The 26,536-nt window shown below is 39.3% G+C and overlaps 1 protein-coding gene across 1 annotated transcript in view; it reads right to left on the minus strand.

Annotated features, from left to right (window-relative positions):
* Positions 1-1,159: 1,159 nt before the first annotated feature.
* snx7 (sorting nexin 7) overlaps positions 1,160-26,536 on the minus strand; it is a 63,818-nt gene continuing 38,441 nt past the window's right edge. The window contains exon 9 of the mRNA XM_041814272.1: positions 1,160-1,468. Within this exon, the coding sequence (XP_041670206.1) occupies positions 1,388-1,468 (81 nt within the window). The 3' untranslated portion in view covers positions 1,160-1,387. The remainder of the gene's footprint in view (positions 1,469-26,536) is intronic.

A 26,536-nucleotide genomic window follows, 5' to 3' on the forward strand; every position in this document is an offset into this window, starting at 1 on the left:
TGTGCAACCCGACTGTCTTGGATATAAATGGCATAAGGGCCTGTGTTCATAACTGCTGTTTCTGTGCCCTGGAAACACTCTTAAGAGTAAGTTGTTTTTTGTGGCGACCTTTGAGGAAAGATTTCAAGGCTACAGGTTGACATGCTGTTTGACCTTGTCTTGTCATAAGTGACCAGTTGTGTCAGGGCTCCATTGTAAATATACTTTAGTAAAAGTGGCATGAGACTGTCTCAATGTCTGAACTGTTTCTGAGGTCAGTTATTAAACCGAAACTCAAAATTGTAATTGTTTTTTGATGTTCCAACCTCCTGAAACAGAAATAATCTGTCGTGGCTAGTTTGACAGACATGGTGGTCTCTGTGTAGTGACGATGACTGTCATGTACCTACTGCATTTCATGTTTGCATCACATTAAGTTTTGAGGAGTTGTCAATACACCAAACCTCTACAGGGGCCCCTGGCAGCTCTTGAGCATATGGGCATCGCCAAAAGCAAGTATAACTCCAACCTTAATGTGTGTGTGTGTGTGGTTTTTTTTAACCAAGAACAAGAATGACCTTGGAACCTTAACACAGATTCTTTCAAAAAGACAGTACCCTGAACCCTGTCAATACCTGAGCACAATGAAAGTCATTTGGTTAAGATTTAAGGAACGAACAGTGGTTATGGCTGAAATGTTTGTATACCTCATGCTGAATGCTTTAACAATCAAAGTGAGCCAGCTGACTCCATGCCAATAGTCTTATGATGCAGTATGAGTGCTATGTCTAATATACACAGCAGAATCAGCAACTGCTTCTTTCATTCACATTGGCTTTTTCTGCTGCCTCACTGAAAGGAAAGAGAAGTACTTAACTGTAGGTATGCAAAATTTTAAAATGCAAACTTAGTAGTGGTAGTAACATTTGACCCCAGTCTCGTAAATTTGCACCAACTTTTAACGCACTCCTGTAAGTTCAGCACATATATGTGCTGAACTTACAGGAGTGCGTTAAAAGTTGGTGCAATATATATATATATATATATATATATATATATATATATATATATATATATATTGTTAAGCCCCAAATCTTTGCAGTGAGTACACAGCATAGCAAGAGAAGGCAGGGGTCCTTTATATTTTTTGGCAGTGCACACAGAGGCAGGTAAACTCCAATTAATTGATCATAGAGTTTACTTTTATTGATGAACAATCATGACTGGAATGTTATCAGCTTCTTTGGCCAGACAAAAAAAGAAGAGTGTGAGACAAAGTGTGCTTTTAGGTGTGATTAATGCTTGCATTTGTTTAAAGTCTGTATTTGGCTGTTTTGGAAAGACAACAGAGGGTGCAGTTGTGTTATGAAAGAGGAGGCAATCTTCATGTTGTGATCATCTCCACCCTTTAAGAGGCATCTTCAAAATCTCTCTGCTCCCTCGGCTCCGGTCTTTGAGAAAGGAGAAACGACTCCCACACAGCGAGGCACTGAAAGAAAAAATATTAGGTGTATTATTATCATCATATTGTTTTCCTTTACAGTGAATCCACTGTGTTCTGAGATACAGTGCTTGTCTGAGAGTGTGTGAAAACCCTTCTCTTATAAAAACAAGACGGCATCAATGACTGTGGGAAAATCAGCCTTGAAACCTGCCCTTTACACATCCACAACTCATTTTGTTTGACGCTTCATAAGACTTGAGCACTTCTGAAGGGAAATGAAAACACTGTGTTCAAAGCAGCACTGGAGAGGAAGTCCCCCATCACACATAATTCAAAGACTTTTTTCAAGAATGACACGATATCAATGATTTACTCCAGCTTAAAAACTCATTGCACAACAGCTTTTTTTTTTTTTCCCCGACTCTGATCTGTCAAAGTATGTCAACAGCTAAACTCCTTGGATCCACATCAGGATTCCCAGTGAGGAGCCAATGCTAGCATGGAAAAACTAGTCCTGTTTTCCCCTATTTAGCTGTTATTTGATTCACAGTTTGGCTGCTAAATATAGTTTTAAGAAGGCATGCACACCATTAGTTGGCTAAACAATTGTTGGAGAGTATTTAAGTTCTTTATTTTGTGTCAGAAAAATGCACAATGACTGCCCTCTATGGGTTGAAACCCTGCTACTGCAATTGAATTTTGTCTATTGGCTGATCCTATTTCTCTTGATCTTTGCTGAGATGGTTCTATACCTTGGCAGGAGTGGTATATTAAATTGACTGAACATGATTTTGAGAGGCACACACCTCTCTATAGAAGGCCTTATAGCTGACAGTGATATCAGAACAAAAAACAAACCATGAAGTCAAAGGAACTGCCTGCAGAGCTCAGAAACAGAAAGGTGCAGGTGGCATAAAGCCGACCTATCTGGGCTTTATACCAGAGTGGCAAGTAGGAAGTTCTCCATAGTGCAAAGCACATGAAAGCCCGCTTGGAGTTTGCAAAAAAGCACCTAAAGGACTCTAACACTGTGAGAATCAAGATTCTCTGGTCTGATGAAACCAAGATTGAACTGTATGGCCTCACTTCTAAACATTATGTCTAGAGGAAACCAGGCACCACTCATCACCTGCCCAATACTGTCCAAACAGTTAAGCATGGTTGTGGCAGCATCGTGCTGTGGGGGTGATTTTCAGCAGCAGGGACTGGAAGACTGGTCAAGGTAGAGGGAAAGCTGAATGGAGCAAAGTACAGAGATATCCTGAAGGTTTACCTTCCACCATGACAACGACCCCAAGCACACAGTCAAGACAACACAGGAGTGGCTTAGGGACCACTCTGTCAATGTCCTACTGCCAGAGCCCCGACTTCAACCCTTTTGAACATCTCTGGAGAGATCTAAAAATGGCTGACCACCGACGCTACCCATCCACCCTGACTGAGCTTGAGAGGATTTGCAAATAAGAATGCCCCACAATCCAGGAGTGCAAAGCTTGTTGTGTCATAGTCAAGGAGAACTGAAGCTGTAAGTGCTGCCAAAGGTGTTTCAAAAAGTACTGAGTAAAGTGTCTGAGTACTTGTGTCAATGGGATATTTCAATATTTCCTTTTGATTTTTCTCTCATTTTCCATGTGTTTCACACAACTGGATAACTGTAAGTTGTTTTCCAGGTTTTCAAGAATGAGTGAGACCCCTGTACATTTAAGACTCAAAGGATACCAATGACCTTTTATGTTATTTACCTCATCAGTAGCTCACTGCACACAACATCCCTTATTACCTGTCATGTTTTCTAGTGTACAATGGCAGACAAACAACACCTCCAGTCAGTCAGAGAAAGTAGTCAGATCTTTTCTGCTCTTTCTGGCCTCAAACCTATAATTTTCTTTTGTTAGATTTGGTAAAGGTGCAGACAAAAGCCTTTACAAATCTCAACCTTTAAATAGACTACACATGAGCACTATGCCTCAGAATAATGATGGGTTTTCCTGGTACTAGTGCTGCAGCAGAGAAGCAGATTGCTACTGCTGCAGATAACTCAAATTTTAAAGAAAGGTGCTGTAGTTTCTGTTGCTACAACTGAACAGAGGCACTTATTTAAGTATTCAGTCTGTATTTTAATTATTGCTGTTAACATTTGTTTTGTCTTGTAATTCAGTGGGCAGAAAATAAGAGTCAGTGGCTTGGCCCAGAGTGCAGTGAACTACAGATGAGAAAATAGCACCCTATGCTCTCTGTACTGCATTCATTTGAAGCATGATAACAACAAGGAACAGCAAATCGAGTGGTGAAGCACTAGTCCTTGCTGGCATGGTTACCACTGTCAGCCACAGATAGCAAATCGCTGGAACATGCCAGCCTTCCCTCGCAGCAACTTAAGCTCTCTCCTTATATCAAATAGATTTTTTCAGCTTTAGGAACGGCTAAGGTAGCAGAAAGGGAAAAACCAAACCACCAGAGTTCAAGATAGAGCTTAAGCAAAGCGGCAGCAACAGGCAGAAGGACAAGAAATGGTTAAAATGTGAACTAAAGGTTCTCAGATCGGGACTTCCTGGAAAGATGGAGGACAGGTCGGTGCTTAGTTTTTAGCTCACCCAAGCTGGTAGATTTAAGCCACTCAAAGAGAGCAACTTGACATTAAAATAAGGCAGACTTGGTTATGGGTGGACGCCGAAGCCGGAGAAACACAAAAACTCGAAGAAAATTGAAGCACAGCCTACAATGGATGAAACTTCTGAACACGAGAGCCACACAGCTGAGGAAATGTACCAGACCAAGACTCTGAGAGCAGGACTACCTAACATTAGCAGCGATATTAAAGACCAGGATCCGACACTAAGGTTCTTGCCTACTTGCACCATCTAAATTCCTTCTTGCCATTTCTAGTAGGTACTTTTTCTGGCTGTCAAGTGCATACTTTTTGCTCACAACATACTAAGAACTAAAATCCATTGCCTGTCAACTGTGGAAAGCAATACACAACACTTCTTTCTTAAGAAAACTGTATTCATTAACTATGTGTTAGCCCACTTAAAACTATATTTAACTTTGTACAGATCAGAGCAATGTGAAAGCTGCACCAGGTTGTTTTCTGAAGAAATTTAAACTCAGGAATTTGATATTTACAGTACTAATAAGGTAATAATACAAACTCAGAAATATTTTTTCGTCACTGATAAAACCAACTATTCTCAGAGGAAAATGAGGTCAGCAAAACACTGACACTAGAAAGGTGGCGGGGTCTGCTACATATGCACCAAGTATAAAATGGTGCTTTTCTTCTGTTTTAATTTGGTTTATTCATCATGAAACTGAAGACACTGAGCCTAACTTACATCTAAGCTAGAGCTTGAGTTATAAAGCTATGATTCAGTCTATATCATCTATTGTATAACCTTCAAATATAAACACATACTTCATATTCACAGCTGTATTTATTAAGGTTTCTTGTCAAAAACTAAATTTTCCCTTTTTTATGTGGCATTTGAACACATCATAACATATAGTATACAGTCGTCTAATTTACTGAGGTTACCTGAACGCATCATATTTTCCATCTTTCAGCTTGTTAAGTTCATTAATTAACTTCAATTCTGCTGATTCCACCACAGATTTCTACACTGGACTAATATTTTTAACAAACAGGAATTGCTACAAAGTTTTGGAGCACTTTTCAGCATTTATCTGAGCAGCTGAAGAAGAAAACTGTCCTGAAGCAGCTAAAAAGAGGGATAAGAGAGCCTGTTAATCCCAACGCAGGCAGATATTATTGCATGCATCTTGTCTTATCAGCGTCTTTTTTTCTTAAGCTGACAGTTGAAGGTACATTCTGTAGATGCACAATATTTATGTGCTTTTAGTTTATGTTCCCTGGGAAAGAATTGTTGTATGTTTTTACAACAGTTATATCTTAAAATGACATAACATCACAGAACCTGTGAGACTTAGCAGTATTGATGAGGTGAAACGTTATTGATTTTCGGTTATTTCAAAAACACAGAACCAGGTCCTTATGGACCTGGGTTTCGATCCCCATCCCTACTCCATAGTAACAGAAACGAGAGAAGAAAAAATTAAAATTAATGAACAGAAAAGCTCAGAGTCATGCTCGCCCGATCGGGCATGTCCTTACAAGTTTTGCTTGCTCGTCGGCTTTTTGAAGTTGCCCCGGGCATTCAGGCAACCGTTAATGTCGGACCCTGAAGACCTCAAAAAAGAACTCTGTAGCGAGCTGAAAACATTCAAAGACAAACTCAAAACGGAGATGAGACAAGAAATTGCTACTCTAAAGCAAGACACTGAACACAAACTCATGGAGAGTAATAAAGAATTACAGGAGCAAAGGCGAGTATTGAGGAAGCCCAGGCTTGTATATCAGAATTGGAAGAATACAACGTGGAAACAAGTGACCTGCTAACCAAGGTAACGAAGCAGACACGCCAGATGCAAGACAAAATAACCGACCTTGAAGCGAGGTCTCAAAGGAATAGTGTCTGAATTTTTGGCTTGCCTAAAGATGCAGAAGGAGGACTATTTGGACCAACTCCTTAAAGCAGAGCTGGGGTAACCTACAAATCCAACACGCACACATTGCTCTCATGTGGCAGCCAAGTCCAGGTGAAACTCTGAGATGGATAGTGGTAAATTTCCTTAATTTGAAACTAAGGAGATGGTTTTAGGGAAAGTCTGGCAGAAGAAGGGCATCCTGGTAGGTGACAAGGAGATTCAATTTGACCAAAACTATCCAACTGAGGTTGTTCAAAAATGCAAAATGTAACTGAATGCTAAGAAAGCACTAAAAGAGAAGGGCGGTCGATTCCGAACTCCATATACAAAAATACGAATCCACTGGGACAATGGCGTGAAAAGCTATGATAAGGCTCAAAACGGGTAAAATATGTGACCTTTAAACCTTACTTAACCTCTTAGGAATATTTTTCATCCACACTTGGCTCTGTTTGAGGATTCACAGGATTTTAGTTTTATTTTCTTTTTTTTTTAGCCGTAAGTCTGTTAGAGACAATTTGACATGAGAGGCAGTTACAAACTCAGCGTTAAAAAAAATGCTTCTTATAGATTGGTTAATTGAAGTGACAAATTGAAGAGGGCATAGGATTTTTCTGATCCTTGGGGGGATTGTGGACAGGCCAGGGGCACATATTTTTGTTAGAAAAGCCTGAAAAAGTGATTTTTGTATAATATGTGACCTTAATAACACAAACAAATAATGGTGATGCATAAAAAAAGATCTCCTCTTATGGTAAACAACAGTTTAATTGATCATGGCTAACGCAGTGCTGACAACAAAATGCCAGTAATATTTTTTGCTCCTCGTCATCCTCCAAGCTATCCCGTCTCTCATGACGTCAGTCGTATTTTATGGAGGTAGGTGTAATATTAAGTTAAAACTTAACGCCTACGTTGAAACTATCTCAGCTGGTGCTTAAACGTTAGCAGAGAGTAAACTCTGTCCTATGTAAGGACTTGTGTTCAAACTAGGCTACATCTGAGCTGGTGAAACCCAAAGCTGATCTGTGGAGGGCTGCAGTGAACTTTGTCCCATCTTCACACAGTCTCCCAGTCCCTGCTGCTGAAAAACACCCCCACAGCATGATGCTGCCACCACCATGCTTCACTGCTGGGATGGTATTGGGCAGGTGATGAGCAGTGCTTCTTGTCAGTTTGACTTCAAGAACAATACTCTGAGAACAGCAGAGTCCATTTGTTTGTCATCTATCCTTTTTTTGTGTCTATCTTAAAACTAAGAAGCAACATGATTTCACAGGAAAGATTCAGAGCTTTGGGACAACATTCAGGGCTTATAAACCACCTCCTGACTCTGTCTATGATGGACTACATTGTTAAGGAATCCTGTAACTAGTTTTAAGATTAAATCAAATCTTCTAAGTCTGAAATAAGTGAGAAACATGATGGTTGTGTTTACATCATTATCATTTTCTTTATTACAGAAAACAACACTGTCTCAGAGCTCTCCCAAACGTCTACCCCCCCTTTCTCTTTTGATCCGTCTCTCTCTGCGTCCGCTTTCTCTCTCGCCATCTCATCAGCGAAGGCACATTATTGCACTGACAGAGGCACTGAGAGAGTCCCATTGTGTTTGTGTGTGTCCTCGAGCACAAAGCAAATCACACTTTTATGGCTCAAAAGCCGTTATCTAGATAGCACGACAGGCAGGAAGACGTGCAACCCGAAAAAATAAAATGACAAGCACACACTAACAGGCGCAGACACCCTCAAAAGCCAATCTGTGAACTTAGCTTCCACTCTGTCAGCACACATCAATACAACACAGGCACTTTTTCCCAGGTAACAGCAGTTAGAGGTTGCAATAAGTCAGAGCGTCAGCCGGTCCACCCTCCATTTAACAGCCACTTTTCTCAACAGCACCCACAACACCTCAGCAGCATTGTGTTAGAGAGGGCTGGAAATAATTTTAAGAGACTGAAAAATCAGTGGTCAAGTTAAATCTTAAAATAAAGAGGCCAAACTTCTGTTTCTGTTTTCATCTCAAAAATCCACTATTCTAAAAATATTAGAATATTATGGAAAAGAGCAATTAGCAAATGTTTCCTGAACCTTTTTTCTCTCTCCATGTCAGTACACACAATGACACTGGGCAAAAATGGCATCATGGGAGAGTTCCAAGGCCAAAACCACTGCTGACAAAAAAGAACACAAAGGCTCGTCTCACATTTGCCAAGAAATATCTTGAGGATCCCCAAGACTTTTGGAGAAATATTCTGTGGACTGATGAGACAAAAGTTGAACCTTTTGGAAGGTGTGCAGCCCGTTACATCTGGTGTAAAAATAACAGTATTTGATAAAAAGAACATCATGTCAGCAGTCAAACATGGTCAAACACTTCATTTCAATTATTGCTGCCAAGGGTGGCACAACCAGTTATTAGGTTCAGGGGGCAAATACCTTTTCACATAGGGCCAGAAAGGTTTGGATTTTTTCCCCTTAACAAATAAAGTCATCATTTAGAAACTGCATTTTGTATTTACTTGGGTTGTTTTTGTGAGATATTAATATTGGTTTAATGATCTGCAACATTAAAGTGAGATAAATATGAGAAGAAGTCAGGTATCAGAAAGGGGGCAAATACTTTTTCATGGCACTGTATTCAAACGTTAAAACTGAATAAATGAAATGAAAAGTGATGAGCCCTTTAGGGTCTCACCTCTGACAGGTATCTAATATTGCTGTAAAGACTAAAACTAACACTAAAATTATAAAAAACTAAACTAAAACAAAGCATTTTTGCAAAATAAAAACTAAGCTAATCTAGTAGCCAAGCGAGAAAAACTAATTAAAACTAAACTTAAATGTAAAACACAAGGTACACATGAAATAAAAATAAAAACTAATAAAAACCCCAAAACTATAACAACCTTGATCCAGAGTCAATGCTGTCAGTAGATCTTAGAGCACTTAATGCTTCATCTGCTGAGAGTAAGGCTGTCAAAAGATTCAACATTTTTAAAGCAATTAATTGCAGAATTTCTGCAGTTAATCATAATTAATCACACTCTTCATAACCTGCTTTCGACTGTATTGCATTTTAAACAGTTTTTGTGTCATTCTGGACTCTTAAACTAAGGGCAGTTGAGTTCCTGTTGGAGATGACTTCCTTCTTGTCCACTGAGCTGTCTGTGAGTTTCGTTTTTTACAGTGAAATAATTAAGGAGCAATGTTGGACTTATTTTACATCACTGCAGCAGCAGGGAGACATTGCATGGCTAACCATAGTGTGTTGAAAGGGACAATAAATTTTGCAATTAAAAAATATTAGTGCACTTATTTTGGACTTTGATTAATTGCCATTAACTTGATTAATGTTGACAGCCCTAGCTGAGAGGCTTTATGGAGATACTGATTCCCTTTTCCTGCAGCTCTTTGCAGTGAAGCCAAAACCACCAGAAACTGGTTTCCTGTCCATGGTGCTAAAGATAAACATTCACGACCCACTGAAAACAGCTCCATGACCCACCTTTGGGTCCCAACCCACCAGTTGAGAACCACCACTGTAGAGAATCTCTGGGGCAGTGTCAAGAGGGAGATGAGGGACACCAGACTCAGCAATATGGACGAGCTGAAGGCTGCTATCAAAGCAACCTGGGCCTCATAACAACTCAACAGTGCCACGGACTGATTAGCTCCATGCACTGAGACATAAATGAGCATAATTTTCCTACAGTTCAAAATTTCTGTGTTATAAATCCTGTTTTGGACTGATGTTTTGTGATATTCTCATATGTTGAGATAGTGGATTTCTCATATTTGTGAGCTGTAAGCTGTTATCATCAAGATTGAAATAAAGAAATGTCTTGGAATATTTCACTTTGTATGAGATGCATCTAGAATATATGGAAGTTCCACTCCTTGAACTAAAATGAACTTTTTCATGACATTCTAATGTTCAGTGATGCTCTTTTATATGTAATTCTTTCATTACCAAAACATAAAACTAGTTTCCTTCATTGCTCCAGGAGGAAGACCCTCAGCTTGTTAGTTTTGGTTGCTTTACTCTACTTTTACAACCTTCACTGTGGTTGCCTGTTAGTTTTTATGTATTGATTTTAAAATCATTCTTCAACTTTGTGAAGCACATGGTCTTGCACCAGATGACCTTTCTGAGATGGTTTTAGTTTCTTTACCAGGGCAGCCCCTCATATCCCACAGGGTTTTCTCTTTCAACTGTTCAACAACACTTTTGGTGATTCTACTTCCAGCCGCAATGCTCAGAGACCATGGAGCAGCTTTCCATAGGATCTGAGAATATTGACTTTTTAAATCAATTTAAAACCTCACTTATTCAGTCGGCCTTTTATGCAGCGCTTTATAATTTTAAGATTATTATTTATTTACTTTTTATTATCACTAAGGTTATTCTATTCTACTTTAAAGGCACATTTCAATGCTTAAATAGTACATTTTTCACATTTATTTATCATCATGACGGTTAAATTTTCATGCTATTTTATAAACCAATACCCATTTTTGATATTTCTATTCATAGTTTTTACTGTTTTTTCTCATCATTTTAAAGTTTCATGTGTGTAATCATTCATAATTTCATAGCTTAGGCTTTTATTCATTGTCTTTGATTATTTTTGGAAGTGATCTTTTATTCACTATTTCCCTTTATTCATATTGGAGTGTATTAGTTTCTTAATTTTTTTAAACATCTTGTTTTTAAGCCAGTCAATGTCCTTCTCTTTATAAAGCTCTTTGAAATGTCATTTTTCTGAAAGGAGCTTTATAAATAAAGTTTGATTGAATGAACATTTCACTCCATCATTTGGATGGGACACTAAAACACAAGATTAGCTACGATCCAGCCGTCAGGGTCATATCCAGGTTTTACTCAACGGTCTGTGCACATCACAGTGAGTACATTCAGCTTTAGTTTCAGCCTGGAAGTGAAGTCAAACACATTTATATTCTAATGAACTATGTAATGTCTTCAAGACCTCTACTGTATTTTCTTTCAACAAAGTAATGTGATTAGCATTAGGAAAAATAGTTGTCTTTGCAGCATTATATAAAAAAACTTGTGCCGTTGGCTGCAGAGGCAGATACAACACCAAGCGTGTGTAACAAAGCAGATTCAGATGTTCCAGTGGAACACTAAATCTGTACAAGGATCCGGGATTTCACAGGCTGTCGACTCAGCACAGCCGTCTTTAAGGAAGACTACAGAAAAAGCTTAAAAGACAAGGAAATCGTAGCACATTAATCTGACAACAAGAGAAAGGGCCGGAAATAAAGGAGAAAGGATTGATTCATCTACAGTATAAAAACAGACAGAGAATTCATTATGCAGCTCTGAAGCTTCTTATAGGCTGGAATTGTTCTTTACTCTGGTGAACAAAGTTCCCTTTACAGACAAAGAAATAAAAAAAAAAGATTTTTCATCTTCTCCCCCTGTGGTGATTTTTCCATTACTTAGTATATGTGCATTAAAAATGAACGTTTGAAAATCTTTGCTTATAAAACCCTCTTGTTTTTCTTGTAAAACATTTCCATATTTAATAACTCATTCTACTCTTGAAATGCACAGAGATTCAAAATTCAAATTACTGCTTTGGAAGAAAGACCGTCTCATAAAACTAAACTGTCTATACAGTAGGAAGGTGTTTTTTTCTTTTTTTTTTTTGTAACAGATAGTCACGTCTAATCAGCTCTTCCTTTTGCCATTTCTGACATTTCATGAAAATTTCATGAAAATCTGTCCATAACTTTTTGAGTTATGTTGCTAACAAACTAACAAACAAAAAAACAAACTGACTAACAAACAAACCCTGCTGATCACATAACCTCCTTGGTGGAGGTAATAAAGGTATAGCAATTTCCTACAAAATTGGAGACAATTTTATGGTCACAACTACCATAAATTTGTCTTTCATTTGTTGTTTTGTTGTTTCTCTTGTCCCTCTCCCCCTTGGACCCTTTCCAACCTCAGTTGGGGAAGATTAATGTTGCCATTGTAACCCACAATTTCTACATAGAATGTCTGCACCGCGCTCTGCTGCACCACGAATTGGATCCGAAATAAAAACAGTGACTGGTGACCTCAGCTGTCCCTTGGAGTGGTTAAGGCATAAAATGTGGCATACAGCCATGCACAGGCCAACACCAACGCACACAATGGCCTAAGGAAAGAAAAAAAGCCATTTTACATGGAAATCTAATGCAAGAAAAGCTAAATGAATATTACAAAAATCTCCATCAGGTCTAAACAATATTTGTAATCATGATGACATTGTGCACATGCACAATAGTCACACTACAGCAAAGGTCACATGATCTGTACCACATCATGCTGCTGCTTCTGATTGTTTGATAAGAACCAAAACTGAGTGCTGCACAATCTGACGCTTGATTGCAATTAGGATTTGATACATAAATGGTCTCATGGGTCTATTTACTTTATTATCAAGGAAAAAGCAGGGAATAATGATTGTTAGAAGTGAGTATTTCTCAACTCAAAACTTACAAAAATTAAGCCGCAATATAAAAATACTAAACCGGAAGTATATAAAGACCTACTTTCAATAACTTTATATTTCCCAAATGATAAAAGTCTCTCCTTTTTGAAAATAAAGGTAAGTTACAAAGTGCATATGAAGTGGCACTATTGTTACCTTAAAGGCTTCTCCACGGGCATTTTTGTAAATCTTTCAAGTACAACTTAAAAGACACCTGACATCATCAGAAAAGTTGCCAATAAGAAAGTCGGGCTATAGCATATACGGGCCAAGGAGGTCATAACATGGTGGCCTCCTGGTGAGTGTTTTTTGTTCATTATACAGATAAGGGGTACAAATATTTATAAAATATGGTAAATAATATATGTCTGATCATGCAGTGTAAGTATGTAAGTGTAAGAATAGAATAATTGTAGTATTTTATGTGATTATGTAATTGCACATCTTGACATAACAATTGCAACTGTGATTAGATTAATTTCACAACACTAACTGTGAGTTTTCTGTTTTATATGACTTATCTTCACTAGGTCTGTCTGATATCAACATCAGCAGTCAGACAGCTGAGCACAGTGCTTACAGCGTCTGTGTGTCCCTTTCCTGTAAAAAAAACATTCAGGCTCCAGATGCTGCTGCTGTAACAGAAACACCAGCATGACAGAGGCAGACGCCACAGTGTGATTGAGTCACAGCAGCCTGACAACATGTTAGCTCCTTTTACATCAGAACAGCATGATGAGTGCAACATTACCAAACCTAGAAGAATGGGAAAAAGGAATAAGCCTTTAGAAAAGCATAGGTTGTCATTCTATGGTAAGACCAGTAATTCAGTTTAAACTACTATACTCAGTGCATTAGGACAAGAAAAATAAAAAATAAAGCTTTAAGACTAATTTACATTAAGTAGATGCATTTATCAGTTAAAAACACAGACAATCCATTTAGTCACATACATACACACAGCACACATTACTCAAACAAGGTCTAAAGCGCTAATTAGGCTTATTTCAGGGTTTATTAGGGACACAGAGGCCTGATTAGCCAACAGCTATCCTCCAGGCTCCACTGGTGCTGAACAGGTAAACAAAGGGAATCAGGAAAAAAAACATACACAGATGGCAGGAGAAATGCAACCTCAAATACATGCCAACACAGAAAAAGAGTGGCAGAATTTACTCGAGCCAAAAACAGATTCGGTAGCTCCAGTGTAGATTACTGCACCTTCCCTTGAATCCTGGTCTACAGGGTTTTACATTGAGTCCACACAGAGATGTTTTTACTTTAAGTACAAATGGGCCAATCACATATCTTCCTGGTAATAACAATGCCAATTATCTATGAGAGAAATTCCACATTTTGGTGCAAATGTTCTGAATACGTATGTCAATGTGATATTTCAGTTTTTTATTTTTAATGAATTTGCAGACATTTCAAAAATTCAGTTTCACTTTGTCATGATGGGGTACTGACTGTAGATTAATAAGAATAAAATGTTCTTTTTAAGACTGCAGCATCAGGCTGCAAAATAACAAAATTGAAAAAAGTGAAGCGGGTCTGAATTAGAGCTGTATGATTCAGGAAAATAATCTAATTTTGATTATTTCTTCAAATATTGCAATTGTGATTAAACTTGCAATTTCTGAAAAAGTTTCTCATCCTATATTTTTTCTACCAACACAAGCTTTAAATCATTCCATATTTTAACCAGAATAACTTTAAATAGATAAAACTAGGTTGGAATGATTTTGAAAAATAACTAATAACAAGGTCAAAATTCTAACCTAGATGAGATGCCAAGTGTGAGTGGTGCTCAAAAGACACCAAAAGCAGTGAGTTTGAGGCAGTACAGCAAAAGTCATTAGGGATGCACAATATTATGGGCCTGGTATCGGCAGATATCAAAATTTCTGCTGATATTTACTTCCAATATTTTGCCTGTGTATTTCGGCATACATCAACTGTAGAGTTTGTCCATACTAATAAAACAGTGGAGTTTTAGGCTGAACTAGCAGACCTATGTCAGCTGAGGTCTTTTTTTAATTTATCCTCATTCTTTAAACTTTAAAGTGTTTTTTAAGGACTAAAGTTTGTTTCCTTGGCCATCCTCAAACCTTAAAGTGTGTCCAAAAGAACTGACTCTTCTTGTCTGGAAAGCATGTTTAATTATTGGTATCAGCTAAACTGAATCTGTAAATATCGGCATATCAGTAAAAATCCACTATCGTGCATCCCTAACAGTTACCTTTCATTTGGATTTACTTTCCCCAGAGATCAGACTGTACTGACTCTGTTTTGCTTGGTGTGTTGGGGAAAGCTATCTAACAGTGCCATGGTCCCAAGCAAGCTTAAATGCCATCTCCAAACGAAACACCCGTGACTTCCAAACAAGAACACAGACTGATTTGTTTGCCACGGGGACAAACTGAGAAACAGGCAACTTTAAAGAGAAAGACCACAAATGTGTCTGAGAGAGCTCTCAAAGCTAGCTACTTATAGCTGAACTCGTGTGTCATTTTGTAACATTTTTGGCTTGGGGTGTGCCTCAGGATTTTTCTTCATCTAAAAATGTGCTGTGCCTCAAAAAAGGTTGAAAAACATCGCATTAAAGGATAGTGGACATCTTTTTATCTAAACACAAATGTAATGTTTATTGGACATAGTGAGAACAGCTGAGATAAAAAAGTGAGTCAAAATTCATCAATAGACGATTAAGAATTGAATCTTAGCCCTATATATCTTATTCAAATCAAATCTGCATCTCTGTAAGGTTTTAGTTTGCATTCAGCACGCTGCACTTGAAGTCTAAAGTGTTTCTAGCTCCTCTGCTTGGCCCAGTGGAGGGTGGGATGAAATTCCTGACATCCGAGCCCTTTTATGTCTCAAACAAATTGCACACATCAGCCTTTCAAGTCCCTTTACTGTTGATGTAGTGGAGGCTAAAAAACACCACCCCTATAATGACACAGACAGTATACTGATGATGTTTTATGTTAGCTTAAAAAATAGTACTGCAAAGATGTGTGACACTAGAAATATACGTGCACAAAAAGACTGCCATCAGCTTGAAGAACACAATCATCACTAACACAAAAGATACTTGAGTTAAAGTACATGAAACCTTTTTCCTGCTCCCCTTTAGCAGTGTCAGAGGCAGCAGGAGATCAAAAATGGCACCTAAAAGAAATGATCTCATTTGTTTTGCTACCAGTGGTTCTAGTCTTAATATACAACAATTGTGTATACACTGCACTGGGGAATTTTCTCCCTCACAAGCCCCCATCTCTGACAGACACTTGTCAAAACATATATGTTTACACCTACGGTCCAGAACAGTAACATTTTCCCCTCCCAGCATGGACACCATTTCCCTTCAGCAGCTTGTCAAATCGTATAAAGACAATAAAACTTACCTGAAATATTTACTGACCTAAAATAAGCAACATCCATTTATTTATATCAATGCCATTCTCCAGCAGACTCCCTGTTGCTATGAGGTAACCATGGCAATTCTGACAAGACTCTTCCTTTGCCATGCAGGGTGTAGGCAGAACACACAGCTTATCACACACATGCATCTGGATGGTGATCATGGCACCAATCACAGCAGCTAAATTTGGAGAGCACATGTTTCATCATATTTAGAAGCTGATCGTTGATAACTTGCATGTGCAATCACTTAGATTACATGCAGCAAAGTTTACAGAGTGAATTTCTGTCTCATTATCAGTCAAAAATCCGTCTGTATTCAGATTTTGATCTGGCCTCTGATTAGGGATTGTGTGGTGTGGTATCTCAGGGAAATCACTGCTGGCTAATTTGCCCTTTAACTTCACATCCTCTGTTTTGCAACATGAGCAAGATTTCATCAAAACAGGATCTTTAGCAATGCTAAATTTATGATGTTAAAATGTGCAGATATTAAGGAAAAAGAGCAGACTAGAGGGCATTTCTAAACCTTGCACAAAATGTAAAGAAATTTGTGTTTGGTAGATTACTTCTTAAATGCGTCTTGGCAATAAATCTTATACCTTTGGAAATCCTGTTATTTCCCTTTTAAATTGTGCTGCTTTAGTAAGAAAGACATTTGTGGGATGAGCAGCAGGGCTGAATATGTGGGTAGCAGCCATGAAAAATTTGCCAAATCTTCTCTGCCAATGCCAAACAGCTTATATTATCACTGGCTCTTGTTTGGTACATTGGATGATTGAAGTCTAAAGAAACAAGACAGATTGGCAATTTAACAGTTATTTATTTAACACACAGGAGCCTCAGTAATGTGTGGAAGAATTATATACAGCCACAATAGCCTGGCCACACACTACTGTGGGATGGCATCCCATCCTTCAACCAGCATTTGTCACAAGTCATCCAATGTGGTTTTGTTGGTCACTCTGGCATGAACAATACGCTCAAGCTGATCCCACAAGTGTGATGTCAAGGTCAGGACTGCTGGCAGGACATTCCATCCTCTCCCAAATTCTGGAGGTAGGCCCAATCCCAATGTCCACACTTAGACACTCACTGCCTTTGAGGTGTGCTCCCGCTAAGCCTATGAGGGGTTAGGGCTGTCCCACTGTCAAATCATAAGTACGTGAGGGATCTCTCGCTGACTTTTTGAGCCCTTCATGCACCCTTTCCGTGAGTGGGCATCTCTGCAGACTTAGTGTGAGGGAATTACCCATAGTTCATTGCATTGTGACGTATGACAGGGATTCTCGGGGGATGCCCACTGGTAAACGCCACAAAAGTGAAGTGAAAAGAGTGAAATTGTAAACAAAAAACATGGAAGGTGCAAAAAAGGGGTGGACGTTCCAAAAAAGAAGTATTTTTCCTGTATATTTTATAAAAAAGCCTTCATCCACTGAGAAAATAGGTCTATAGGTGAGGCTCGCTTGTTTATATCTTTGTTTTAAGCTCTGCAAGATTCTGTCAACAAAAAAACAAAGGGCTGTCCCATTCCTGTTTCTACCACTTCAAGCCCTTGCAGCCTCATGCACTCAATCACTTTCCAGGTGCAGTCAGTTAAGTCAATAAGGGCTCAGGGTTTAGGGAGTTTGTGATTGAGCTGCAGTCTCTTATAAACCCCACTCTGTGTGGGTAAGCTTTGTCATCTTGGATGATAGAGTTCGGTCCCAGACTGCAGAGATATGGGATTGACACTGGTTGCAGAATCTTGTCTCCATATCTCTCTGCATTGAGATTGCCTCCAATGATGACAGGCCTCGTGTTTCCAGTGAGGGAGATACCGCCCCACACTATACTGCCTCCACCAAAAAATGTTACTCTGTCAGTGCAGCAATCAGCATAGTGCTCTCTGTGTCTTCTATACACTTTTACCCTATGATCTAACAGCTGCAGACAGAATTTGGACTCATCGCTGAACATGACCTTACAGCACATGTCCAAGTTGTAATACACATTTTGCCAACCCCAGCGTAACTAGGCCTGATGGGCAGTCATGGCGGGCCCCCTGGCAGCCCTGTGAGACCCAAGATTAGTTGCAGGTTGTTTCAGATTGTCTGGGCAGAGGGCAGTCTGCCATGCCATCCTGCAAACCTTGACTGTAAATCTGTAGAAGACAGTCTACAGTTTTTAAGTGCTGACAAGGTGAGGAAACAGTCTTCTTGGGGTGTCATCTTCCTGGGATGCCCACTTTGCGGCCTGTCTCTGACATCCCCTGTCATTTAGTACTTGGCTGTCACTTTGGATATGGTACTGGGGCTCTCTCCAAATAATGCCACAACTTTGTTATGCAGGTATCCAGGTTAAAGTTGCCCTATTGCACCAGCCCTATCCAGATTAGTCACACATGGCATGCCAATTCTTGGAGACACCTACTGACCACTGTAGCAGGGCCCATGCTCACAGGTGCTGACAACTGGCACCTAACTGTTAGCAGGGGGTACCAGAGGCTAAACAAGAGTCAAGAGCAACAGCAAAATTTGTCAGAGAAGAGCAGATTTGGCAAACTTTTTAGGGGCACAACCCATATACTCGGCTCTGCTGCTCATCCCACAAATGCAAGTTCATTACAAATGTGGCACCATTAAAAAGGGAAATAATCTAGCAAAATGTCCTTACTTTTTGTGCTAAGTTTAATCAAAATGTTCAGTCTTTTAGGGTAAACAACCCTGGCATTAACAGCAGTCTTTCACCTTTCTCTGTCTCACTTCTAAAAGACAGTATGCACAATTTCCTTGAGGAACAGCCCTGATGAAAACTACATGCTTTTAGAATTGCATATACAACCATCCTCATTTTGTAACTCCCACACAGGAATCTCACCAGAGCATGGTGTAGACTTAATATACCGTAACACGTGTTTATACAGCAGCAGTGGGTTATTATCTCTAAGATTACAGAACTGTAAGTGTCAAACTGAAAAAGACTTCCATTCATCTAATAAGGGTATTCATATCTTAAGTATAATGCTCAACTAGATTGGTCTCTTTTTCCCTATGAGCCTGGTTCATATTTCTGTGTTGAATCCACACCCTCCTAAGCGCTACTCTTGCGTTTGTGTATCCACATGGCTCTGCAATACTCCCCTCACCATATTTCCTGCTCGTTCATGTACAGTAATTCAGGGCGACTTAAACCAACAAATCATCTTGAGAGTTGGAGCTGATAAATATTGAGCAGCAGATGATTTTACTGCAGTTACTGACAAGACGGAAAAGAGAGGAAGCACCGGAGAAGATGAAAAGTACAGCTGTTGAAACAGTCCAGGAAAGGAAAATCATGGAGAGGTATACAAATGGAAAAATGCACTTTTGATATTTTCAGATGCCAGTAAGTAGATCTGACATGCAGTCATTTATCTCACACCAGATTATACGCAATATGCTTGTAGACATTACTCAGAGACTGGCAGTCACCCAGGTCCACCCAGTGGACCAATCTCAGGGCCTACAGTCTGCATTGTTTTGATGTGTCATTAGTGCCTGTATCCACAGCCAGCCAATCAAAATCAAGAAATGGCAGGACTTCTAACACTGACAGAAAAGGAAATGCTCTGACTCGTCTCTTTGGGGTTGTCCACATGAAGACAAAAACCATATATTTCCCGTAAACACGGGATCGCTTCAGGAAATGTCCAGAGAAGCACGGAACCACTGAAAATGACTGAAAACGCTGTAGTATATATGCCAAGCCTGTAAGTGGCGCTGTAACAGGGCCATGGAAATGCAAAATATCACTGTGCTGTAGGAGTATTATTGTAGAACTGAGAAAAGAGAGTAAACATTTTATTTTTATTTTAATATTCACTGGTCAAACTTCTTTTAAGCAATACCCTTAAAAGGGGGAGATGAGCATTAATTGATGTAAGCACTAAATTTATCTGAAGGAATCCCTTTAGGTCCTGTAAACTGCAGTAAAGCTCCTTTGCAATGATGAACAGTGCAGGTTTATGCACTGTAGGGGAAAAGCATGAATGAATGCAGCAGCAGCTGCATGGTGTCAGTCTGTTTTTCTTTCGTTTGTGATCCTCCTGCCTTAGCAAACAAACGTGATGTGTTATCCAAGCAGTCTTTCATTCAAAAGCATCTCCATTTCTGTGTCAGAAAGCTTACGATCTTCTTGTTGTCATCGTGATTCATAGCTGAAAACCTTTAATCTGCTGGCTGATTTTTTATGCTTTTCATTCATGAAATGCTTTTCATTTACAGTTGATTGAGGGCATGTACACAGCAAAATCTTCAGTGCCATCTATGTACCGTCACAGTACATAGGGCTCTACCGGTCCAAAAATCAGCCCGGCCCATGATGAATTCTCCTAGTTCTCCAGATTAACCACTACTGGCCAGGTAGGAATGATCTAGGGATGCATATCTCTAGCTGGATCATGTTTGTGGAGATATGGAGCACTGTTTCTTTCTTACACACAGTTTAAAAAATCTTACTTACTTTAGGAACATGCCATTTTTTGTTATACATGCATTTTTATTCTGGATTGTCCAGCATTTTTTTTCATTTTATCACTGTCAGATTAAAGCTGGAGCTGCTGCCTGTCTTTATCGTGGGAAAACAACAAATGTTTAAGGGAGGAAAAAAACGGAGGAATTACCTTGCCATTAATGCAGTTAGTTACATTATTATTGAGAGTTAAACATCTTTAATAGTGTTTTTAAAATTTGTGTACCCTATGTGTTACTGAAGAGCTGCTTTGTCTCTGTAACCAGGTCAACCATGAAGTTAGATAATAGGCCGCTCACATCACACTTAATCACCGTGCCTTGTGAAACTTTCTTCTCTGTCATGCCTGTTAAAGCAGAGTTTAAGCATTATTGTGGGCTCTGCACATAAATATTGTAAAGCACTGTCCCTGACAGGTCAGAGAATGACACCAACTTTTCCTTCTAAAAACCAGACAACGGCAGAGATGGCACCTGGACCTGGGAGAGCAATGTGACCTACAACCAGTCAATCATAGTCCGCAGTGCTGCAGCTCAGTGACAATACAGACATCCTGTAAAAGGAGACAAGCCTGTACGACACACATCTACCCGTGCATTTGTCACTTTTAGTAGAGACTCTGGTCTGCACTGTTGTCAAAACACTTCAACGATAGAGCACACAACTGTCAGGGAACATTAAAGTTCAAGGCCAAAAAAGTTTCTATATCATGGAGACACTTGCTCTCTCTCTCTCGCTCCCGAAAAGAAAATTCTCACTATTTTTTCTTTGCAGTGAGTCTTTTTTATGTTTTTATCTGGTCAACAATTTAAGAGGCATTTGCACATGAATTCATGTAAGCAAGGCATGGGAAAAGCCAATGTACCAACACCAGGTTTGATTAGACACACTTAAAGCGTTCCACTGGCATTATTTGTACACTGAAATGGATTTTTGCATTACCAGCATCTCTGGTTTAAGCATGTGTTAGTTATAGTCTGCACACAGAGCAAAACTGAAACCTCTTATAACTTAACCTACCAGCCACATTGGCAAACAATTAAAAGCTCCTTCAGGATGAAGAAAAATGGGAGGGAGAAACTTTAGTAAAGACTGGTTAGCAGGAGAAATCCTGCAGTTATCTGCTGGTAAGTGTGGAAGCTGTGAGCCCGTACCCACAAGGGTTACTGTTGTCATGAGCAGGTCTTAGTTACAAAAATTCTTCCGGACTCTTTCTGATTGAGGACAGCGGCAGATGCCTTCAGCCTGCATGACTACCTGCCCGGAGTTCCCTGTCTCACTGAAAGCCGGTATTTTTACTGACCTTCTTCAACAAGATAAACTGGAGAACCCTACCCTGACCAGAAGAACTCATTAGAAATTTGTTATCAAACTAAGTTAAAGTTTATCCTTTTATTATTCTAATGGCTAATAACTAGACAAGCTACAGGCTAAACAATATATTTTCTTCATAAAAACATTGTGTCAGCTGTTTAAGTAAGCTGATATAACTACTTTTAGATTAGATTATTAGATTTTTGTTTCCTCTGATGAAGTCGGCAGACCCAAAAAGATCAGATACACTGAGGCAAAAGAGCATGTAGCCTGTAGCCGCAGCTTGAATTGCGAAATAGTGCTTAATACAGAGGCTCAAACCCAAAGCTTCATAAATGTTTGATATAACGCATAATTTAGCCTACCATGGTTTGGTTTTTGGCCCATTTTTGCCTCCAACCTGCTAAATTACGCAGAGAAAGCAGGCACAATTATTGCCAAGTACCTTATACCAGTGGTTCTCAAACTCTCAGTCCGCAACGCCCAAAATAAAGGTGCCAAACGTGGGGGCCCCCCACTGTACCTGAAGGGGGTTGAAGCACAGTTGAACACAACTGTGCCAATTCAAGAATAGTCTTGCCCAGACTCACATTTTAAAGATTTAAGCGTAACTCTGATTATAGCATTAATCTCACCAAATGACCATGTTTTTGTTTAATTTAGCTTACTTTATGCTTTTTCTAATAAAAATGGGTAAAACTTACAATTTGAAATCATTTAAGAATATTCTTTGTTTTTCGGAAGGCATCCGACAACCCCCTCTCAGTGCTTCCCCAAGTTAAGAACCACTGCCTTATACAAACCAACTTCAAAAATACTGAAACATATCTTTAAAGGTCACATATTATGCAAAATACACTTTATCAGGCTTGTATAACAAAAGTATTTGCCCCTAGCCTGTCCACTATCCCCCAAAGAATCAGACAAATCCATACCTCCTCTCTTTCTTCAATCTTTCAGAAAATGTGTGCTGTAACAACTTGTTCTCAGATTTTCCCCTCATGATGTCATGTGGGGAGTTAGCCCCGCCCCCAGGTTCGGAAGGCCCTCCCTGCTTGGAAGAAAGTTCTGCCCCTCTCTCCTGATCAGCTGAGAGGAGGACCAGGAGAGCTACGTCCATTAGGCCACATCCATTTCCTGAGGGGTGTGGTCAGGGGTGGAGTCAGACAGCTCATCAACATTTAAAGCCACAGGTCACAGAAACAGCTGGTTTTGTGCAGGGCTGAAACAGAGGGGTTTTTAGACATACAAAAATCCAATACTGGACTGTGTTTTCAGCAACAAACTTCAGGGGCATGTTTTCAGGACATCTGAGACCAATATATACTTGTCTTAAAGGGGTATAATATGTGACCATTAAGTGCCAAATCATTCAACAAAAGTGGACTGTGGCTGTGATCGTTTTCAAAGAAGGAACACTGTTACTCTGAATAACTGACACTACTTGTAGCTGTGCTGTAGCTTTGCTACAACACAATGCTAAACACCCTATTTCTGATGAAAATTAAAAACACTTAACTTGTACTGCGTTTGAAGACCTTTGTTATAAAAGTCAGAAATTGATATAGGCTGTTTACAGTAGCAGCTTAACACACCTTAACAGTGAAGAAACTGAACTTAAAATCACAGATACAGTTATTATCTACCATATACACAGAAATGAACACACTGACTTAAAAAGCATATTTTTGTGATTTAACACACTGACCTTTGCAAATACTAGTGGCTGGTTATAATGACTGTTATAAAGCCTTATAAAAAGCCATGAGTACTTTTAACTATAGTTACACAGCATTATAGGTGCATCTTAATGCATCCATCCATCTATCCTTTTATCTTTTTCCGCTTATACAGGGCCAGGTCCAAGGGGGTAGTAGGTTAAGGAAGTCCACCCAGATGTCCCTTTCCCCAACAACACTTAACAACTGTTTCTGGGGGATCCCGAGGAGATCCCAGACCACACATCGCTCCAGCGCATTCTGGGTCTTCCTGAAGACTCCTCCCTGAAGGATGTGCCTGAAATACCTCCACAGGGAGGCAATCAGGAGGCATCCTGATCAGACACCCGAACCACCTCAACTAGCTCCTTTCGATGTGTAGGAGCAGTAGCTCTACTCCTGGCTCCCTCTGGATGTCTGAGCTCCTCACCCTATTTTAAGGTATCTGCATCCTGTCCATGAAAATCACAAACAGGATCGGAGACAAGGGGCAACACAAACAGGAAACACGATTGTAGGCCTTCTCCAAGTCCACAAACACATGCAGACTGGATGAGCAAACTCCCATGCCTTAAAGAAGTCCTGCAAGGGTAAGGAGTTGGTCCACTATCCCACGGCCAGGACCACAATGCTTTATAAGTGTTTATAATGCTTATAAATCATAGACCCAGGCTTCATAAACGTGTTACTAAAGTCTCATATTGTTTACTTGTATTTGAATGAGTGATAGAAGTTTAATAATGAAATACATTTATTTTACCAGGCAATCTGATCAAAACATTGCACACAAATGTTAACTGTGGCGGGGGTGGTGGATGACCTAGGGGCTGTTATTGTGTCATTCCTTATCTAAAGTACTGTGGTACTGAGTCAAGGTAACAACAACACAAAAGGAAATGTTGTCTTAAGGTAAGTTTAGGTAAGGTAGAGGTTCTACTCTTCATAGGTACTTCCTTGCCCGCTCCTCTGTCAGTCCGTGTTAATGCTGCATGCATGTCATCAGAGAATAACTGTCACAAGAACTTGACGGCTAAACTGAGGACTTAGTGGTGTTCCCATTGTTCAGAACCGTTCAAACCCCACATCACCAAAGTTTCTTCATACTAGAGGCACTACAACAAAACGTCATTATCCTGTATTGTAAACTATTAAAAAGAGAAAAGAGAGCTTGTATTATTCAAAGCTAAAGTAAGTGAATGGATGACTCATATTTAGCAGTAGATAACTGTTTTTAATCATTTTTATTGCTTAAATGCTTCACATGCTTTCTGGTCTTAATGTCTCCTTCCCTCCTAACAATGCTTTTTTTCTCTTTAATGCATCCCCTCTCTCCACTTCCTAGTTTTGCCCTTTACCCCACCAAGGTGGTATAAAACCCTCCCAGGTGTTGGTGTCTTATTAGATTCTTATGGGCCGTCTCTCCGAGCTCCACTCCAATAAATCATTCACAGGCCCCATAACTACACTTGCTCACATCTGCACCTGAATAATAATACAGCACAGGGTGAGCTCAGGCTTTGGGATAACGCAGTAGCAAGCTATTGTTTGTTTAATATAACCTATACATTTTCCTAAAAAATACATTAAGAGGATTCATTCTGTAGAAATCAATTTGGTTTTATTATCAACTGGTTAATTAAAGCAGTCTTAAACCCCTAGAATATTCTTCAGTGAAATGAGGCAGAGATAATATTAACTATCATCCTCAACAGAACAGAATTCAAACAGCTGATCTAATTTTTAATTACTTAGATTGTAAGGAAGTCTGTTACTGTATACCAGTGGGTATTAGTTCTAAAAGAATCCCCAACACTAAACAGACTGACGCATTATCTCTACACTATAACTCCTCCCTCTAGACTAAGATTTATTGATACATTAAGTTGCAAAAAACCCCAAAGAAATCATTCTGGTGTCCAAGAATTTCTATTATGTCTATACTAAGCAGCCATTCATTAAATATCTGAGTGATGAGATTAAGCCCAGTTGGGTCATTGTTACATCTATGGATATACTGGCTTTATAGGACTATGCAGAAAGTTTGAGGCCCTGTTTACATTGCATTTTGGGCCATGGATACCAAGTGAACTCACTTAGCCCTTATGCACAACAGCCCATACACCAGTGATCATCAACTGGAGGCCCAGGGCCACATCAGGCCCCCATGGATTCCCATCTGGCCCCTGGAGAATTAAGAAATTCAGAAAATTTAATAGGAAAAAAAATTCCATGCCATTGTTTTTTTTAACTATTTTTTCCTTAAAAGTTTAAATAAAACCTTCCACCTGGCAACTTATCAGACAAGAAGCACACAAGTATTATAATTCTGTAATTTGACATGGCAGACGTATACTTATTATTATTATCATGATTAAAGCTGCTGATTTTTTCTAACAATATTTCACAGAAAAATATTAGGCCCAATTAGTGATAGTCATCATGAGGGCTTCAAAAATATGTAGCTAAAATATCTCAATCGCCCCCTTGTGGCTGGCTGCAGATCAGGTGACAGGGACTGATCTGACTGTTAAGGGCTTAAAGTTTCATTAATTTTGGAAGGAAAATAACTATTTTTTACAAGAATATGTTAGACTAAAATATTGATTTTATTTCAGTTTATTACAATGTCTGGCCCCCATGGCATCTGTCAAGAAATAGCTGGCCCCTGTGCGAATGGAGTTGATGACTTCTGCCATACATCATTCCCAAGGAGGTTATGTGATCAGCAGGGTTTGTTAGTTAGTTAGTTAGTTAGTTTGTTTGTTAGCAAAATAACTCAAAAAGTTATGGAGGGATTTTGATGACATTTTCAGGAAATGTCAGAAATGGCATAAGGAAGAACTAGATTTTGGGATTAGATTTTGGGAGTGATCTGGATCACTATCTGGATCCAGGAATTTTAAAAGGATTCTTTACTATTGGGAGGTAGGGCTAATGGCGGAGGTCTGCGCTCACAGAGTGCTTTTCTAGTACTATTTAGCAAACAAATCTTATTGGGTGCTGGCTAGATTGATTTGACAAATCAGTTCAAGAAAGCAAGTCCTGATGTGTAATTCGCTGATGTACCAGTTCTAAGAGCTGTCTCCTGTGAGTGGCTGGAGCCAACTCTGATTTGAGAGACAATTTCCTTTCTTACCATTTTAATTATT

The sequence above is a fragment of the Cheilinus undulatus genome, linkage group 19, assembly GCF_018320785.1.
Source record: "Cheilinus undulatus linkage group 19, ASM1832078v1, whole genome shotgun sequence".
Lineage (NCBI taxonomy): Eukaryota > Metazoa > Chordata > Actinopteri > Labriformes > Labridae > Cheilinus > Cheilinus undulatus.